The sequence below is a fragment of the Giraffa tippelskirchi genome, chromosome 1 (genome assembly GCF_054371585.1).
Source record: "Giraffa tippelskirchi isolate mGirTip1 chromosome 1, T2T-mGirTip1v1.2.pri, whole genome shotgun sequence".
Classification (NCBI taxonomy): domain Eukaryota; kingdom Metazoa; phylum Chordata; class Mammalia; order Artiodactyla; family Giraffidae; genus Giraffa; species Giraffa tippelskirchi.
Genome location: NC_137275.1, coordinates 26709194 through 26730798, shown reverse-complemented (window position 1 = coordinate 26730798; position 21605 = coordinate 26709194). Strand labels below are relative to the sequence as shown.

Sequence of the window (21605 nt, the reverse complement as noted above, 5' to 3'; positions counted from 1 at the left end):
AGGGTGGAATATTTTGAGTCTCTAGATTTCCATGTCTAGCTTTTGCTTGCAATGTGTTTTGATAATTTCAAAGCAATTTTACTATTCTTAGGATGTTACTGGAACTCCTCTAGAATTGAAGCCTCACTTAAAAAAAAACTCAGTAACTACTAATAGAAGTTATTCTACATTCCAGGTGATGCAACTGTGACAATAGCTCACAGATATACCCCCAAAGAGCAACTGAAGATCCATACTCTGTTGGCAGATGTTATCATAGTTGCTGCAGGTAAGTCTTTAGTGCCTGTTATTTGTTGAAATGTCACATCAGCAGACTAATTCCTTCCCTGATTGCTGACATGTCTATAAGAATAGCTTCTTGGAAGAATTAGGTATATGTACAACTAACTTCCATTCTGTCTTTTGGTAGTCATGATATTGGTCCATTATGCCTGCGTTAGCATTCATTACTTCATTATGGAAAGCCAAAATATTCTTTGGAATGACACATTAAGCACAGGAATGAATGTGTACTTTGACAATTACCTTGACTGGCGTGATTGGTTCCAAACATGAATAAGTTAAGAGGAGACTGGTAGCAAATGCTGTTGAAAAGGTAGTCAGGGCTAGCTCATGTAGGATCTTGTAAACCCTCCAGGGACTTTCATATAAGCCAAAGATGGCTGTAAGCAAAAGATCAATATGGTTTGGCTTATGTTTTTAAAATATTACTTATATTGTGTCAAGGAGAATTGATTCTAGAACAGTAAGAGTAGAAACAGAGAGAATAGTTAATTGCACTTCTGTTTAATGAATCTAGATTTTCCCTTAATTTGTTTTATATTCAAACATACAAAGTAATTCTACTCTTCACTTCTAGCTTTACACTTTCCACATAGTATTTCTGCATTACAGACGACTGTGACTCTTCTTGTTTTATCCAAGGCTTGAATGGGAGCATTTTTCACTTTGTTTATCAATTAGATGTTACTGATAATTTCTAGACTTTACAGTTAAGTTGAATATTTACAAACTCAAAGGGAGGGTAACAGTTCCAGAAGAAATTGAGTTTGATGAAGAGAATGATAATAGTTTAAATTAGTTTCAATCAAGTTTAACTCACTTTTTAAATAATATAGACTCTTCTCTGGAACTCAGAATATATATGTGGAGTAATTTGCCTCTTTGTAGAGCAAAAATAGAAATATTACATTTTCATGAAGTCACCAGTAAACTGGTAAAATTAATCACATTTCCTGTTTTTCTGAAAAATTATATTCAGTTCAGTTCAGTCGCTCAGTCATGTCCGACTCTTTGCGACCCCATGAATTGCAGCACGCCAGTCCTCTCTATCCATCACCAGCTCCCAGAGTCTACCCAAACCCATGTCCATCGAGTTGGTGATGCCATCCAACCATCTCATCCTCTGTCATCCCCTTCTCCTCCCGCCCCCAATCCTACTCAGCATTAGGGTCTTTTCCAATGAGTCAACTCTTCGCATGAGGTGGCCAAAGTATTGGAGTTTCAGCTTCAACATCAGTCCTTCCAATGAACACCCAGGATTGATTTCTTTTAGGATGGATTGATTTGATCTCCTTGTAGTCCAAGGGACTCTCAAGAGTCTTCTCCAACACCACAGTTCAAAAGCATCAATTCTGCGGCGCTCAGCTTTCTTCACTGTTCAACTCTCACATCCATACATGACCACTGGAAAAACCATAGCCTTAACTAGACGGACTTTTGTTGGCAAAGTAATGTCTCTGCTTTTAAATATGCTATCTAGGTTGGCCATAACCTTCCTTCCAAGGAGTAAGTGTCTTTCAATTTCATGGCTGCAATCACCATCAGCAGTGATTTTGGAGCCCCCCAAAATAAAGTCTGACACTGTTTGCACTGTTTCCCCATCTATTTGCCATGAAGTGATGGGACCACATGCCATGATCTTAGTTTTCTGAACGTTGAGCTTTAAGCCAACTTTTTCACTCTCCTCTTTCACCTTCATCAAGAGGCTCTTTAGTTCTTCTTCACTTTCTGCCATAAGGGTGGTGTCATCCGCATATCTGAGTTAATTGATATTTCTCCCGGCAATCTTGATTCCAGCTTGTGTTTCTTCCAGCCCAGCATTTCTCATGATGTACTCTGCATATAAGTTAAATAAGCAGGGTGACAATATACAGCCTTGATGTACTCCTTTTCCTATCTGGAACCAGTCTGTTGTTCCATGTCCATTTCTAACTGTTGCTTCCTGACCTGCATACAGGTTTCTCAAGAGACAGGTCAGATGGTCTGGTATTCCCATCTCTTTCAGAATTTTCCACAGTTTATTGTGATCCACACAGTCAAAGGCTTTGGCATAGTCAATAAAGCAGAAATAGATGTTTTTCTGGAACTCTCTTGCTTTTTCGATGATCCAGCGGATATTGGCAATTTGATCTCTGGTTCCTCTGCCTTTTCTAACACCAGCTTGAACATCTGGAAGTTCACGGTTCATGTATTGCTGAAGCCTGGCTTGGAGAATTTTGAGCATTACTTTACTAGCATGTGAATATAAAATTATATTCAGGAGATATCAAATGCAAATTTTTTAACTGAATTGACATAAGTAAGACATCAGATGTTTAGAGAGGCAATAAAAGTTTTCATACCATAGGTCAACATTAAGTAAAATGCTGTGCAGCAGCTGATATATTAGCAGAGACAAATACCGACTCCTTTTTAGAAATACTAGGATTCACGCACCAGTCTCAGCATTTGGTGAGCAAAGAGAAATTAGAGTGATCTTCCTAGTTTGTCTCTAACTTTAGACAGAATGAAATTCACATTATCTTTAAAAGGTGCTGTTGACTCCAGTATTACCAACTTTTAAAGACTGTTTCACCATTGACCTCATTTCCCATTTATCAAATATGACATTAAATGCATATTTTCCTCTAGTGGAGCAACATCCCTCAGTGTGCATTCAGTTCATGTTTTTTTTTTTTTTATTTTGATAAAAGATGACAAATGTGTGATCAAAATCCTCTTTTCAGAACCATTGACATTCTTTGTGACTAAATCAAAGCTTATGTTACAAGTATACATTCTTGAGTTCCTGCTATGGACTCACCATATGCTCCTTTGTAAAGGCCTAAATCAGCACTTTGTAAAAGGCAAAGGAACAAGAGATCAAATTGCCAACATCCGTTAGATCATAGTAAAAGCAAGAGATTTCCAGAAAAACATCTACTTCTGCTTTATTGACTATGCTAAAGCCTTTGACTGTGTGGATCACAACAAACTGTGGAAAATTCTGAAAGAGATGGGAATACCAGACCACCTTGCCTATCTCCCCAGAAACCTGTATTCAGATCAAGAAGCAACAGATAGAACCAGACATGGAACAACTGACTGGTTCAAAACTGGGAAAGGAGTACGTCAAGGCTGTATGTTGTCATCCTGCTTGTTTAACTTCTATGCAGAGTACATCATGCAAAATGCTGAGCTAGATGAAGCACAGGCTGGAATCAAGATTGCCAGGAAAAATATCAATAACCTCAGATATGTGATGACACCACCCTTATGGCAGAAAGAGAAGAAGAACTAAAGAGCCTCTTGATGAACATGAAAGAGGAGAGTGAAAAAGTTGGCTTAAAACTCAACATTCAGAAAACTAAGATCATGGCATCCCGTCCCATCAGTTCATGGCAAATAGATGGGAAAACAGTGGAAACAGTGACAGACTTTATTTTGGGGGGCTCCAAAATCACTGCAGATGGTGACTGCAGCCATGAAATTAAAAGATGCTTGCTTCTTGAAAGAAAAGCTATGACAAACCTAGACAGCATATTAAAAAGCAGAGACATTACTTTGCCGACAAAGTCCATCTAGTCAAAGCTATGTTTTTTCCAGTAGTCATATATGGATGTGAGAGTTGGACTATAAAGAAGGCTGAGCACATAAGAATTGATGCTTTCAAACTGTGCTGTTGGAGAAGACTCTTGAGAGTCCCTTGGATTGCAAGGAGATCAAACCAGTCAGTCCTAAAGGAAATCAATCCTGAATATTCATTGGAAGTACTGATGCTGAAGCTGAAGCTACAGTGCTTTGGCCACCTGATGGGAAGAGCTAACTCATTGGAAAAAAACCTGATGCTGGGAAACATTGAGGGCAGGAGGAGAAGGGGACGACAGAGGACAAGATGGTTGGATGGCATCACTGACTCAATGGACATGAGTTTGAGCAATCTCCGAGAGATGGTGAAGGACAGGGAATCCTGGCGTGCTGCGGTCCATGGGGTCACAAAGAGTCAGACACGACTAAGCGACTGAACAAAAACAACAAATCAGCACTGAACACAAGGTGTTAAAAATAAGACAGGAAAAGACAAAGTAAAATAAGAGAAGGGAAGGGAGGAGCCAAGCCTGTATAAAATGAACAAGTGAAAGTGTTAGTCCATCGGTCATGTCCGACTCTTTTGAATGGCTTAAACTGTAGCCCATCAGGCTCCTCTGTCCATGGAATTCTCCAGGCAAGAATACTGGAGTGGGTAGCCATTCCTTTCTCCAGAGGATCTTCCCCACCCAGGGATCTAACCCAGGTCTCTTGCACTGCAGGCTGATTGTTCACCATCTGAGCCACCAAGCCAGGAGGTACTCAGGCCCCTAGCGGTAGAGGCTGCGTGGAGCAGCCATTCTGCTCAGGATATCCTCTTACCACCAGAGGGCACACTCCATCCTTATCCTGAGGGAGAAGACATTTTTGAATGAAAGCTGTGCAAACAGGTCTTGCTCCTGCCTTGTATGCTAGTTCTAATGCCTCCGACTATTAATAGATACTAAAGTATTCTGAAAGCTGAAAGACTGCCCTATACAAAGCCCTCCCGTCATCCCCAAGAAATCAATATTTGGATAATGGGAAATTTCAGGGAAGAAAATTGAGAATTGTAAGAAATAACTAAAGATTGCTACATTTCCACTTCCTTAATAAACACCTGGAGAATTTAAGGGTAAAATATGTAGATATTGATAAATTACAGTAAAGTATAAATTAATGTAAAAAAGAAATTCCATATAACCAGACGATCAGGATGAAATATTTCTAAAATGACCACATCATCATGTGTGGGGAATAAACAAATAAAATTAGCAGTGGGTATTAAAGAAGGAGATAGTGATCTAATAGCAGAGTTGCTAGAACAGGGAGGGCTGGATAGTTATCATAATGAAGACATCAGCATATATGGAAGTAGTTGCATCTAAAAGTCGGAAACAGTAGAAGGAGGAGCAGGGTCTAATGTATCAGAAAGTTTAATAACGTTTGAGAAATGACAGTACAGAATGTAATGATGAAATCTCAGAATGAACTTGAACAAGAAAAAGGTAAAAAAGGAAATCATTTTGTGAAAATCCTGGGGCATGAATAAAATTAGCTTATATTAACCTCACCCCTCCAGTTTCTCAAATTCCCATAGGTTTAACTATACATCACTTACTTTTTAAATATCTACTTTCAAAAATCGAGAATTGGACTAATTTAGAAGCTCAGATTTGAAAATCAGATCTTCAGACTGCTTCCCAAGTAGCACTAGTGGTAAAGAACCCGCCTGCCAATGCAGGAGACATAATGAGACAAACGTTCGATCCCTGGATCGGGAAAATTCCCTGGAAAAGGGAATGGCTACCCACTCCAGTATTCTTGCCTGGAGAATTCCATGGACAGAGGAGCCTTGTGGGCTACAGTCCATGGGATCGCAAAGAGTCAGGACACGATTGAGTGACTAACACACAGAAGCTCAAATCTGCAAATCAGATTGTCAAACTGCATTTAGAAATAAGAAGGTCAAGTCTCTATAGCTACCTCTGAGTTCACAGAAAGCATGGATCTGTTTCTCGGGTATTTCCCTGTACCGCGCTTATAGCACGTAACACCTGTGTGTGGTTCTCTGTCACCTTCGCTAGACTAGAGCAGGGACAGGTCTGGTTTTTGTTGTTATTGGCTCTGTTTCTAGCCAAGTGCTTAGAACAGTATCTGACCCATAGTGGGTACTCAGTAAATGTGTGCTGCAATTCATCTTGAGATTACAATTGGAGCAAGAATTTCTTCAAATTGATATAAACTTAGCTGATACATATTTAAGAATACTTATATAAGGATGAAATTGTTAGTCTAAGATATTGGTTGATTCATTTAGAGATAAAATTATTTTTATGACTACTAAACTTCCTACTTTGTCACTGTAAATTGATAAAGCCATAGAAGTGAAAGATATGTTTATAAAAAATCAGTTCATGTCATTAGGTAGATGAATGGATTGATTTTAAAGTTTAAAAAATTTTTAAGATTAAAACTTATAGCAGGATGAAGAAAATAAGGAGACTATTATAGACATCTAAAATATAGTAATAAAGGAGAAAGATAAGGGGGAGGGATAAATTAGAAGGTTAGGATTAAGATGGCTCAGTGGGTAAAGAAATTGCCTGCAGTGCAGGAGACATAGGAGATACAGGTTTGATCCCTGGATCGGGAAGATCCTCTGGAGGAGGAAATGGCAACCCACTCCAGTATTCTTGCCTCGAGAATCCTATGGACAGAGGAGCCTGGCAGACTGCAGTCCATGGGGTCACAAAGAGTTAGACACAACTGAGTGACTAAGCACACACACTCTGTGTAAAATAGATAATCAACCAGGACTTACTGTAAAGCACAAGGAACTCTACTCAATACTCTGTAATAACCTATATGGAAAAAGAATCTGAAAAAGAATAGATATATGTATATGCATAACTGAATCACCTTGCTGTACACCTGAAACTAACACAACATTGTAAATCAACTATACTCCAATATAAAATAGAAATTTAAAAAATAAAAATATAATTAGAATATTAGTTGAATGAAAAGAAGTAGTTTAGAGGAAGGCTAAATTGGCTTTATGTGCTGCTGCTAAGTCGCTTCAGTCGTGTCCGACTCTGTGCGACCCCATACACAGCAGCCCACCAGGCTCCCCCATCCCTGGGATTCTCCAGGCAACAACACTGGAGTGGGTTGCCATTTCCTTCTCCAATGCGTGAAAGTGAAAAGTGGAAGTGAAGTTGCTCAGTCGTGTCCGACTCTTCGCGACCCCATGGACTGCAGCCTACCAGGCTCCTCCGTCATTGGGATTTTCCAGGCAAGAGTACTGGAGTGGGTTGCCATTGCTTTGTGTAAGATAATGATAAAATAGGGGAAAGTAGCCAGATTAAGGAACCAATTTTAAGAATATGGATCCTTTGGCTCACCCACATCTCATGCTTACAGGAAGCTGGGGGAAATCTTTAGTTTATAAAAGTTGTAGGAATCTTGATTATCCCGACAAGATAAGCAATGTTCTTCCCAGGCATTGTCCAAAGGACCCTCCACCCATCTGAGTAAACTCTGTGGAATTAGCTTCATTCAGAAGATGAGCTGCTGAGTCAATGCCACTAGCATATTAACTTCTGGCTGCAGAGTGTCATAGCCAGTGAAAGCTGGTGTTTTGTCCACTAAGCTCTCTCCGCCAGCGTGATGAATGAACCTTCACAGTCGTAACTGAAGCGTCTCTATTGCAACACTTTTAATGATAGACACTGTAATATAAAGCAGGATAAATGGGCAATTCAGTAATTTGGAATATTCATACTTACTTGTCATAAAATGCAAGCTGACCAAATAACTTCTTTCCACTGCTTCTCCCATCCTATTACCAAGTTTTAGCCACACTCCTATTACACAACATCCTAGGCTCAGAGCTTTCCCTCTGGTAGATTTCCTCCTCCTTGAAGCCAGGTTAGTAAATTTCAGGATGGCAGGAAGTTCCAAGGGGTGGGGCATGGAAATACTCTACTCCGCCATCTGAAGCTCATGCAACTCGGGAGTGGAGCTTGCTCACTCACAGTCCTGGGTACTTCCTGAATGGATGCTCACCCACTTCACGGTCTCCAGAAGCTACTGTTCTTCCTGTATCCTATTTCTGATTCTTTATCTTGTCCCCTTTGGCCTCTGTTTCTCCATTTAGAATTCCTTTCTGCCTTCCTAAATTTGTCTTTTATCTCAATTTTTTTCAGTTATTTTCAATGGTATATAGTAGTGTAAAAATCACAGGCCTTGGCAATTTCCTGGTGGTCCAGTGGTTAGAACTCCACGCGCTCATTGCCGAGGGCCTGGGTTCAATCCCTGGTTGGAATTATTCCTTTGTTATGTTTTTATGGCATGTCTTTAAACATTTTATATCATGAAATATTTAAAATGTGTTTTTTTAAATATAGCAAAAGAACAATATTGCAAACATCAATCAGGTTTGTCATATCTAAATATTGTTGTGTTTTCAATTTCTACATGCTGTACATTTCTGCAACTTGCTTTGTTCTGGTTAACATCATGCTTTGGAGATTTGCCCATATAAATACATGCAGCACTAGTTGTATAATACTCAGCTGATTGAATATCCATTTTCTGTTGATGGATATGTATGTATTTCCAGTTTGCTGCGATTGTAGAAAGTGCTGTAGTGCTGTACAGTAATAATCTGTACATATGTCCTCAGGCTCATTCTTTCTTTGAACAAATATTAACTTTGCTCTCCATCAGGTGCTGGAAAACAAAGATGCATAAATTATAGATTCAGCTCTTGGGAAATTCAGAGCCTAGCAGAGGAGAAAGATGTACAAATTAGTATAATACAATTTGCTGATACAGTATTAGAAGTATTTGTGGGTAGATATGTTTATGTCTGGTTATCTACCAAAGAGAGAAACAGAAAGACAGACAGTAGAGACACAGAGAGACAGAGACCAAGGGGGACAGAGACACACAGACAAAGATGGAGAAAAACAGAGAAAGAGAAACAGAGACACAGACAGACAGACAGACATAGAGAGAGACAGAGGATGTATCACTGAGGAGGAGTGACAGCTATGTTTCACTGACCCTGAAGGCGAAATGATTGAGTGGGGTCCCATCCCACAGAGTGAACAGAAATTCCCTGGGAAGAATCAACGGGAAGGGGACTTCTGGAAGCTTAAAGCTGTAAAACACTATGTGTGTGTGCATATGTGTGTGCTTGGTTTCTCAGTCTTGTCTGGTTCTCTGTGACCCCATGGTTTGTAGCCCACTTGGCTCCTCTGTCCATTGAACCTTGCAGGCAAGAATTCTTGAATTGGGTGCTATTTTCTACTCCAGTAAAACACTGTGCATATATCAAAAAATGTTCAGTTCAGTTCAATCGCTCAGTCGTGTCTGACTCTTTGCAACCCCATGGACTGGAGCACACCAGGCTTCCCTGTCCATCACAACTCCCGTAGCTTACTCAAACTCATGTCCATCAAGTCAGTGATGCCATCCAACCATCTCATCCTCTGTCATCCCCTTCTCCTCCTGCCCTCAATCTTTCCCAGCATAAGGGTCTTTTCCAACGAGTTAGTACTTCCCATCAGGTGGCCAAAGTATTGGAGTTTCAGCTTCAGCATCAATCCTTCCAATGAATATTCAGGACTGATTACTTGAATGTTAAAATGTTAACTCTTTCAAAATGATGCTTCTCTGTGAGTGGTGAAAGATGAAATAGCATTCAGAAAGAGTCAGACAGCAAGATAAATGAAGAGATTTGGATTTTATCATGTAAGTTATGGATTAAACTTGATTTATTTTTGTAACATACCACTTCACTTTTAATGTAAGAAACTTACAAAACATACTTACATTTTCCCCTTCCATCCTCTGTGCTACTGTTGTACATTTTACTTGTGTATAGTAGTAAACCCCATGATATGTTGCTGTTATATTTGCTAGTCAATTATATTTAAAATAAATTTTAATGAGAAAATATTTTATAAATATGCATATATTTCTCATTTCTCATATCATTTTCTCTTAACCTGAAGAACTTCATTATTTCTTTTTAACTTTTTATTTTCTATTGTAGTATAGGTGATTAACAATGTTGTGGTAGTTTCAGATGTACAGCAAAGTGATTCAGTTATACATATACACGTATGTAGTCAGATTCTTTTTCCGTATACGTTGTTACAGAATATTGAGTAGAGTTCCTCGTGCTATACAGTAAGTCCTGGTTGATTATCTACTTTACATATAGTGTGTGTTCTTAGTCACTCAGTTGTGTCTGACTCTTTGTGACCCCACGGACTATAGCCTGCCAGGCTCCTCTGTCCATGGGATTCTCGAGGCAAGAATACTGGAATGGGTTGCCATTTCCTCCTGCAGGGGATTTTCCCCACCAAGCGATCAAACCTGTGTCTCCGGCATTCTTTTCCGATTTATATTGTTAAATAATATTGAACAAAGTCCCCTGTGCTATACAGTAGGTCCTTGTTGATTATCCATTTTAAATATAGCAGTGTGTGCATGTCAATTCCAAACTCCCTAATTCAGATGGAGAAGGACAAATATTTCATGATATCACTTAAATGCAGAATCAAAAAAAAACAAAAAAAGATACAAATGCACTTATTTACAAAACAGAAACAGACTCACACACTTAAAGAACAAACTTATTGTTACCAGGGGTGAAGGGTTGGGGAAAGGGTAAACTTTAAATAGGTGTGAGCATTGGAATAACATGATGATATTTAAATTTTTGAAGGGTTATTCTGGTAGCCCATGGGCAGGGATGTGGTTGGGAGTAGCATTGATGTGGTTCTAAACTAATATAAGAAATAGTCGAAAGTCAGACAGAGAAAGAAAAAGTAGACTAGACTTTCTGGCTTTGGATCCTGGGCATATGCTGTTACTACTAACAAGGGACAGCATGCAGAAAGGAAGCAAGGTTTGTGTGGAGAAATGAGAGGGTGGGAGGTGATGATGAATCTTATTTGAACTTTTTGAGTTTGAAACACAGTATATTCAGGTGGAGAAATCCAGTAGAGGCCTGAGATATATGGATTTGGGGTTAGGAAGAGAACTCTAATCTGGACTGACAGGTTTGGAAATCATTAGCATCAATGGTACTAGACACTGAGGCATGGATAAAACCACTTAGAGTGAGTTTGTTTAGACAAAACAAGTATTTATATAATCAATTCCATTCTCTTCCTCTTTTATTATTTTGTTACACTTCAAAATTCACAATGTGATGTTTAAGAGGAGTTTTATAAATAAAGACATTCCACATCATCCCGTGTTAGCCTGATGTGTTTAAATTTTACATATTAATAATATTAAGGCATGTTTTATGCTTTACACAAGTGTTATCAAACAACTTTTTTATGGCAAAGTTGTGTGGATTACATAATTACATCATATCTGATGCTGGTTGGTTGGCATAAGTCCCATACACCCATACAGTAGAGACAAAATTATACTCTAAAAGCAGAATGATTATCTTAAATTCATAAATATTGAATCTTTCCACATATAAACTTAAAAATCATTAATAAATGTTTCTCACAGCTTGTCTTTTCTGTTCATGCTTGTGTTTCTGGTATGTTCACAGTAAATTTGTCATAATTATTGTTTATCATTCAATGCATTTGATTTCCATTATATAGTTTGGTTAAGTTTCCCAGTGGACCTGCTTTTTCCAGTCTTAATTCTCACAGCCTATTTTATTGTCAAATAATTTTTTTTATCAGAGAAAGCCTGATTTCAGTACCTGCATTTCTCATGCTTATTTATTGGTTAAATGCTTTGTAAAAATAGGAACAAATGATTTTCTCAGTACTTTATGGTCTGATTATCTGTTTTCTGAGCCTGATCTGCTTAATTTTTGCTTGAATAATCTATTGACTTAAATTCATTCTTTTTTTTTTTTAAACTAGGATCTGAAATGAAAGTTCTACATGCTTTAAATATACTCTGTAGTTTTTCCTATCCATTTAGGCTATTTTTCTGTTCATCCAGTATATTTTTTCTATTTATAATTCTACTCCTATGGTGTCCATTCAACTCTGGAGGGTCTGATTAAGGCAGACATGGTCGTGACATTCATAACCATGGTAGTAACCATTAAAAATCCTTTATTCCTCTGTTAGGCTTCCCTGGTGGCTCAGTGGTAAATAATCCACTTACCAATGCCAATGCAGGAGACATGGATTCGATCCCTGGGTTGGGAAGATCCCCTGGAATAGGAAATAGCAACCCACCCCAGTATTCTACCTGAGAAATCACATGGATAGAGGAATCTGACTGGCTACAGTCCATGGGGTTACAAATAGTCAGACACAAGTTAGTGACTAAACAACAAACAAACAACAGCAAATTCCTCTCTTAGCAAATTATTGCCTCTGCATTAAAAGACAATAGATTCTAGGGTATCTAATCCATATTTAATGAAGAATGGTGCCTAAAACCATGATATTTTCCTTGTGTATCAGTAGATAATTTAAAATCTACTCTACAGCTTCTGTGCCATTTTGAGTATGGCCCTTGAATTTTATGACTCACTTCAACAACTGACTCCAGTAAACTGACTCTGGACTACAGAGGAGGTATAAGGCAATTTTTAAAACCATGCTTTCAATGGACTTATCTCTTTCTAGTTTATTAATTTTTTAGTAGGCCTAACTTTATATGAGGCTGTATCAAGTCATTGTTTATAGTTGTAGAAAAAAAAGCTGTCTAACAACACCCGTATAAGGCATAAAATATGCCTTAATATTATGTACAATTTAAATACGTGATACTAACATGGGATGACAGTGGGTGCCTTTATTTAAAGTAGAAAAGTCTCTTTCAAGCATCACATTGCAAATTTTGAAGTGTAACAAAATAATAAAAGAGGAGAAGGAGAATGGAAATACAGAGGACCTAGATGAGATGTGTGATGAGTAAAAAAACAGTATGAATACAAGTGGGACAGCACTGACGTTATTCATACCATGTTGTGATCTCCAGGAGCCGGGACCATGTCTTATTTATCTTTGTGTTTCTTGTGCCTCGTGAAGAACCTTACATTGGGAACTAGAAAACTCACTGTTAAATGAATACATTTCCTTCTTTTTTTTTTTTTTTTTATTTATTTTAGTTGGGGGCTAATTACTTTACAATATTGTAATAGTTTTTGCCATACATTGACATGAATCAGCCATGGGTTTACATGTGTTTTAAAAGTCAGGTGCTTATTTTGGTTTAAGAGTTTTTTCTCTACAACTTGAAGAGAGCTTTCATCGGGGCAGATGATCTCTTCAGGATCCACTCAGACTTTGATTCTTCTTCAAACCTTGTTTGGGGCTGTTCCACTTCATGAAGGCTTAATACGGCATTGCATCAGCACCACTGACTCAGAGCTTACACCTACAGAATTCAAAGGTAAGATAGGGAGGAGGCCGAGAAACATCTGAGAAATGATGACTGTCTTCAATGAAAGAGCGAGAAAATGCTATCGCTTTGCTCTCTATTGTGGGTAGAAGTATGAGCCCTTCTTTGGTGAAGTCATCATTCCTGTGGTACATTCAGATTTGCGGTATTGCTGAATGTTTATCCCAAATGTGTGTTGTCTGGCAGAAAGGGAAATGATTTCAATAGATCTATAGTCAGCCATTAGTTGTGGCTTTGCGATAACACCACATATCTAATTAAAACACAGGAAACCAAAAAAAAATTTTTTTTAATTCAAGGATGAAGTATCACATATCAACACTTGTGTAATAATCTGTACGGAGGTGGTGATTGAAGAGGAGGCTATGGAGAACCTGACTGTGTACCTAGCTACCTGTTTGAGGTGTGGCTTTGATTCTAAAGGAGAGAGATGGGAAGGAAGGAGTCACTGTGCAGCCACAGATCTCCTCAGGCAGCTTTCTGTGTAATTCCTTTCTTCTCACCCATTTATATAGTCAAAGAAATGTTTCCAGCCCTGTCTCCTCATCTTTCACCTAAGTGCATTTCCTCCCAAATTTATTTCTGATTTGATTAATTAATAATTGTTTATTTTAGAATGATTTACCTTTGTTACAAAACTTGAAGATTAATGAGTACTATGTACGAGTGTGGGCTTTATGACTGTGGATGGAACAAATATAAATGTCATAGTTATTCCCTGAGTGTGCAGATTGCAGACAGTCTTCTCTTAGTATATTACTAATGTATGTGCTTTAAATCAAGATAGTAACATCAGGGATTGCATATTACATTGCAAAAAAAGGGCAGGTATGTTTCAATCATGTTTCTGTTGTATGTATTTAATAATTCATATTTATATTTATTTTAAAGATAAGTAGGAATATACCTTGTCTTTGACATACATAGATACACACACAAAACAAAGGACACATAATATACATCTTTGACAGGATAGTTAGGACAGTCCTAAAAATAATGTGATACATCATGTCAGAATGAGTGAGAAGCCCTCCTTATATATTGAGTATCATACGTTCTTTTAGGTCACTAAGATATTACCCCAAATTTACTTTTTCTCGAATTAAAAAAAAGTGCTTGAAGGACTTCTTCCTCTACTTTATGATACATTTTCTGGTTTTTTTTACTGGAAGCTCTGCAAAGGAGTACTTGAATGGCTCAAAAAGAACTTATAAGATGGCATTAGTTATTATGGGCAGTAGATGAAATAGTAAACTTGAGTAAATTTCTCCAAATACAAATAAATAGACTTTAAAACTTGTTATAGATATAAGCTTGTGAACAGATAAGGTCTCAAAATACTACATCCAGGAGTTTAAAGAAAATTGTAAGGAGGTTTTCAGAGAAATATTCAAGGACATCCGTCACAGATTTATTGATGATAGCAAAAAGTTTGAAGCCACCTAAACATCCAACAATGCAAGAATATTTAATAAATGATGGTATAGCTATAAGAAGGAATTCTTACTACCAGTTATATTTTGAAAACTAATTATATTATTTACAGACATAACCTAATGTCTATATAGATTTCTATACAGAAATCTAAATAGAACTCCACAACACACACATGTGAAAAACTTCAACTTGAGAAGAGTTGTTACCTCATGCTAATTGCTAATAGGTAATAGATAGATATTGATTGTTTATCTTTCTCTGAATTCTCCAAATAAATTCTTCAAGATGTACTGATTTCACAATTATGAAATGAAATAAAAAATGTTAAGGTGATCCATTCCCCATCTGTGGCAAGATTCTGTCTGAAGTCCATGTTGCCTTCTAGGACTGATAACCTTTTTATATAAAAGAGCATGGGAGTGAACTGTTCATTGCAACACTATTTACAATAACTAGAACTATTGGAAGCAACCTAGATATCCATTGGCAGGTGAATGGATAAGGAAGTTGAGGTATATATACACAATGGAATATTAATCAACTATAAAAAGGAACACATTTGAGTCAGTTCTAATGAGGTGGATGAACTTAGAGCCTATTATACAGAGTGAAGTAAGTCAAACAGAGAAAGACAAATTCTGTATATTAACACATATTTATGGAATTTAGAAAGATGGTACCAACAATCCTATATGCAGGGCAGCAAAGGAGACACAGGTGTAAAGAATAGACTTCTGGACTCAGTGGGAGAATGAGAGGGTGGGATGATTTGAGAGAATAGCACTGAAATATGTGTATTACCATATGTAAAATAGATGACCAGTTCAAGTTCGATGCATGAAGCAGGGCATCCAAAGCCCGTGCTCTGGGACAACCTAGAAGGATAGGGTAGGGAAGGAGATGGGAGAGGGGTTCAGGATTGGAGGTACCCTAGGTATACCTATGGCCAATTCCTGTTGATGTATGGCAAAAGCCATCACAATATTGTAAAGTAATTATCCTCCAATTAAAATAAACAAATTTTAAAACTTAAAAAAAAGAGCATGGGAGCAGTGTAAAGCTGAAATGGCCTGTCCCCTGCAAATTACCAAACATGTTAATTAAATGACTCTTCTTGAAAGAAGAAGAAATGAAAAGACGAGTGAATTAAATGGATAAATCATATGGGACATAAATTACATCTTCATAAAGCTTATATGCAGAGTACATCATGAGAAACGCTGGGCTGGAAGAAACACAAGCTGGAATCAAGATTGCCGGGAGAAATATCAATAACCTCAGATATGCAGATGACACCACCCTTATGGCAGAAAGTGAAGAAAAACTAAAGAGCCTCTTGATGAAAGTGAAAGAGGAGAGTGAAAAAGTTGGCTTAAAGCTCAACGTTCAGAAAACTAAGATCATGGCATGTGGTCCCATCACTTCATGGCAAATAGATGGGGAAACAGTGGAAACAGTGTCAGACTTTATTTTTGGGGGCTCCAAAATCACTGCTGATGGTGATTGCAGCCATGAAATTAAAAGATGCTTACTCCTTGGAAGGAAGGTTATGGCTAACCTAGATAGCATATTTAAAAGCAGAGACATTACTTTGCCAACAAAAGTCTGTCTAGTCAAGGCTATGGTTTTTCCAGTGGTTATGTATGGATGTGAGAGTTGGACGGTGAAGAAAGCTGAGCACCGCAGAATTGATACTTTTGAACTGTGGTGTTGGAGAAGACTCTTGAGAGCCCCTTGGACTGCAAGGAGATCCAATCAATCCATCCTAAAGGAGGTCAGTCCTGGGTGCTCATTGGAAGGACTGATGTTGAAGCTGAAACTCCAATACTTTGGCCACCTCATGCGAAGAGTTGATTCATTGGAAAAGACCCTAATGCTGAGTAGGATTGGGGGCAGGAGGAGAAGGGGATGACAGAGGATGAGATGGTTGGATGGCATCACCAACTCGATGGACATGGGTTTGGGTAGACTCTGGGAGCTGGTGATGGACAGAGAGGCCTGGCGTGCTGCAGTTCATGGGGTTGCAAAGAGTCGGACACGACTGAGCGACTGAACTGAACTGAAAGCTTATAAAAACTGATGGGAAATGAAAGACCCAGGAATGCTGAAATTGAGGGCAGTTTTTGCTTTTAAATTTGTTATCAAATATTCAGAAGAAGGAATCTAGTGTTTTGTTTTACTTGTTTGTTTTTTCACTTGAAATTGCTTTATTTAAAACCATTTCCAACTCCTGCATCCTGACATACTCAGTTCTTGGTCATTAAGCAATGAACCCTTTTGATGTTAGGCCACATGTAATGTAACATGATTACATTAGTGAAACTGAAATGCTCAGCAAAGGATTTTTTTTGTGTGTGTATTTTATTTTTATTTTTTTTTGGCTTAGATAAATTTATTTATTTTAGTTGGGGGCTAATTACTTTACAATATTGTAATAGTTTTTGCCATACACTGCCAAAAGAAGATGGAATGGGATGGGGAAGGAGGTGGGAGAGGGGTTCAGGATGCGGAACACAGGTACACCCATGGCTGATTCATGTCAATGTATGGCAAAAACCACTACAATATTGTAAAGTAATTAGCCTCCAATTAAAATTTAAAAAAAAGAAAAAGAAGATGGAATTTAAAAGCATTTCTTCCCAATCACTGAGAATTGTATTCTCAGTAATATCCTGAGTTAAAGTGCCCACAACTACAATCTCTCTGTACCAGCATTTTAAATGAAGCAAACAGCATTCTATTACCACACAGAAGATAATTGTTAAGAGCAATCAGTCATTATAAATCGTTGATTCAAGTCTATGGAATATTATCAGAATTATAGCCAAGACAGGGACTCCAGATCAAGCCAGTGTAGTTGTCTTTGTTTTGTTGCCTCCTTATCCTATGAAAAAGTCATCTAGTTCTCAGGTAGCACCAAAAGGGAGTAGGGCAAGAATCTGAGGGAAAGAGGTGGTAGGAAGGGAAAACCTCTACTTGCTCTCATTGGAGCCCCTGATTTCTCCCTTTGCCATTTTGTCTTGAACATTCCTTGCCTATGATGCTCTATCCTTTTGCCTCAAGGACCTAGAGCTATCCAGATGCCATTAATACCTTGTTCATCTGTAGTCAGTCAAGGACAAATCCACATTTTAACTGAAGTAAGCTTTGTAACAAATAGAGGCACATTCATTTTTTTGCCCCTGTATAATAGTTTAAATCTTAGAGAAACCTATTTAGTTTCCAATTTATCTGACTCATCTCCAGCAGAAGCTAGTCCTTGATATTTCTGAAAAAGCATGTACAGGGACATTAAGATTTTTCTATATGGTTAAATAATTAGTACATTCTCATATGTCTGAGTATCATGGACATTCTCTCTTAAAATATAGTGATTTTTTTCAAACAGACATTTTTGGCCACTTTATTTATTTTTTAATTGAAGGATAATTGCTTTACAGAATTTTGTTGTTTTCTGTCAAACATCAACAAGAATCAGCCACAGGTACATCCATGTCCCCTCCCTCCCAAGCCTCCCTCCCATCTCCTTCCCCATCCCACCCATCTAGATTGTTACAGAGCCCCTCTTTGAGTTCCCTGACTTATACAGCAAATTCCCACTGGCTATCTATTTTATATATGGTGTTGTAAGTGTCCATGTTACTCTCTCCATACATCTCACCCTCTCCCTCCCCTGCTCACTCCATGTCCATAAGTCTGTTCTCTATGTCTGTGTCTCCATTTCTGCCTTGCAAATAAATTCATCAGTACTCTCTTTCTTTATTTCATATATATGTATCAGTATACGATATTTATATTTCTCTTTCTGACTTACTTCACTCTGTATAATAGGCTCTAGGTTTGTACACCTTCAAACAGACTTTAAAGTAACCTGTAAGTGGAGTATTTCAGTATAGAATTTTCATCATTTTATTTAAATATTGGCATTCATAATATTTATTAGAATACGGATTGATATTTATTGAGCATTTCTAAAAATCATCCCATTTAAATCTCATAACACCTTTATGAAGTCAGTATGTTTAATATCCTTATAGATACAAAAAGTTGAGGTTTAAAGTGAACTGATTTGCCACAATCATATGATGGAGTGCCTGAACCAGGACTGGGAACCCCATCTTGATCTTGATTCTTCAAAGCCCCTGATGTTGATTCTTCTAAAACCCCTGATCTTAATTCTTCATTCTGCTTTTGGCTATTGTTGTCATAATTTTGGAAAGCAAGATGTGCTTTCATTTTCTGTATTTATTTGCTTTATGTTAACTGCAAGTGTTATAATAACTGAAGGAGCAGGCATCATGCATGCATAAATGTTTCTCAAGAATTTATAGCTATGTTGGGTGCATTCCACATTTTATTCATAGCATTTTTTAATGGAACTCAAGGGGCACACTTAAGGAAGACAAAAGACAAGCATGAGTTTAAATTTTCAAAGCTTGAAGAGTTATATCTACAATTCTCTGCCAATTAATAACATTTTACATTTGTATATTCAAAGAGCAGAAAACTTGGCATTTTCCTTGTCTGAGTATTTGCTACATCTTCATTCCGGTTCAGCTCTTATAAGACAGCCTGCCATATGTGTCCCTTTCATAAGGCGTGGTGATGCTTAAGAGCACACTCTCACAGAGTGATGCTGACATTCTTTAGGAATCAGTAATCTATTGAAAGGGGCAAAAATTGTCCCTTCATCTCTCTCTTTTAGTCATAGACTCATATTTGTTTTTAGCAAAATTTGTGCTCCAACTGGAAAAGTTTTAACTCCTGGTACATTTTTTGTGTGATTTCATGGCCAAGGAAATAATTTAGAACTCATATCAAATTTTTTAACCTATTATTTAACCTATTTATTCTTATTCTTATATATTCCTTAAATGTTTTCTCACCACCCAATGTCCTCATTAGGGATTTTGACCTGTAAACTCTAGACAGAAACTGGTTGGTACACCACTAATCCTGGAATAATTATGTAAGGGAAAGGCTCTCTTCCCCTCCCCTGACCAAAGAGATGAAAAACAGTGCCTCACTAATTATGCCATTGCTTTCCTAGAATCAGCTGGAGATTATAGCCACATAATAATAGTAGCTAGACAGGTAAAATTGAGATAATCTTGGTTTATTTATATGTGGTCCTTTAAGTCATACTTATTTTTTACCCTAAAAAAATAACTAGGGATATACACAAAATAAATTGAATTGCTAAAATTGTCAAAAGGGGATTAACAATGACATTTATTTAAAGAAATTTAATTATACCTTGACTTTTAAAAAAGTTTGAAGCAACTTATAAAGAAAGACATTTTAGTTACATAGGAATAAGATCACTTATGATAACCTAACATCACTAAAGCTTGTTGTTATTGTCAGTCGCTAAGTCGTGTCCAACACTTTGCAACCCCGTGGCAGCACATCAGGCTTCCCCATCCTTCACTATCTCCCAGTTTGCTCAGATTCATGTCCATTGAGTCGGTGATGCTATCTAACCATCTCATCTTTTGCCATCCTCTTCTGTTGCCTTCAATCTTTCCCAGCATCAGGGTCTTTCCCAATGAGTTGGCTCTTCACATCAGGTGGCCAAAGTATTGGAGCTTCAGCTTCAGCATCAGCATCAGTCCTTCCAATGAATATTCAGGGTGCCTACTAGACAATTTGAAGTAACAGATAAATCCTCAGAATTCTGACTAATAAACTCAGGGTATTTTGTGAGATGTTTCTTTCTTCTTGGTAGTGAGGCAGAAAAGAACTTCCTCATATAAAAAGAATATTGATTTATTTAGAAATAAACCAAAGGCAATTGTCATTCATCAAATGCTGCTGTATGCCAAGCACCATGCTCTGTGCTTTCATCTACTTAATTTAATTGTATTGTATTTTTACAAGAAATTTAGGGTTTTGGGAAATGTCACTGTGTTTATTTTTATAAATGTGGAATACAGTCTTACCATTAGTGTAGGAACATACAATCTGTAATTGTCAAGGTTGAGATCTGTTTGCCTTCAAAGCCCAGGTTCTTTCCAATGACTCAGACTGCATTGCTTGTGCAGACCAAACGGCAAACCTGGTTACCCTCCTTGGTAACTGCTAGTTCCTAATGAAGAGCTGTCATTATCATACCATTTTCCTACCTAAAGAGTTTTTCAGGTCACACTTTGTCTGATTATGCCATATGGAGAAGATAAACAGTACATATCCACATTTCCCCCTGGGATTTGTGATTTGAAACTCCTGGACTTTCTGCTCACTTCTCTTTCTCATCCTGCCAATCCAGGTAAGACACTCAAAACTCCAAAGATTGGTAGAGACAAAGCTGTTTCACCTTCCTTTCGCTTCTCTATAGCCCTGCAGTGCCAGCCAAGCCAATTAGAAGACCCAAATGAGAGAAACTATTCCACTAACGTTCTCTTTCCTTTTGGAAGTTCTTTCTGCCTCACTACCAAAAAGAAAGAAACATCTCACAAAATACTCTGAGTTTATTGGTCAGAATTCTGAGGATTTATCTGTTACTTCAGGAGGTCTAGTAGGCACTTACTGAACTTATTCACTTAACTTTCTCAAATTAAGTTTTCAACAAGAATCTAACTCCTTTTCACCAAGTTAAAGTACACAGAACAAGAGCTTTGGTGACTTTCCTGTTTTCCTTTGGGATTCCTTTTGCCTTTCTCCTCATTTAATTAGCGTGCCACTTTCCAAGGATTGATGCCTGAAGCTAGTCTAGCTACATTCATCCTTTCTCCCTTCATTTACTCGACATACGTATTGAGTTCATACATACTGGTGCCAGACACTGTGTCACATGCTGGTTAGCTTCTCCCTCATGGAGCTTATAATCTACTCTAAACAAACATGTAATATGCAAATATAATGGCAAAATTGTAAACTGTGTGAGAAAGTGCAGGGGCTGTGGGTACGTCTGTGGAAGGGGA

General features: G+C 37.7%; 1 protein-coding gene across 7 annotated transcripts in view; it reads left to right on the top strand.

Moving 5' to 3' along the window:
* MTHFD2L (methylenetetrahydrofolate dehydrogenase (NADP+ dependent) 2 like) overlaps positions 1-21605 on the top strand; it is a 143523-nt gene that overhangs the window by 70314 nt on the left and 51604 nt on the right. For all 7 annotated transcript variants that reach the window (XM_081586756.1, XM_081586757.1, XM_081586754.1 and 4 more), the window contains one exon: positions 176-268. In XM_081586756.1, the coding sequence (XP_081442882.1) occupies positions 176-268 (93 nt within the window). The remainder of the gene's footprint in view (positions 1-175; positions 269-21605) is intronic.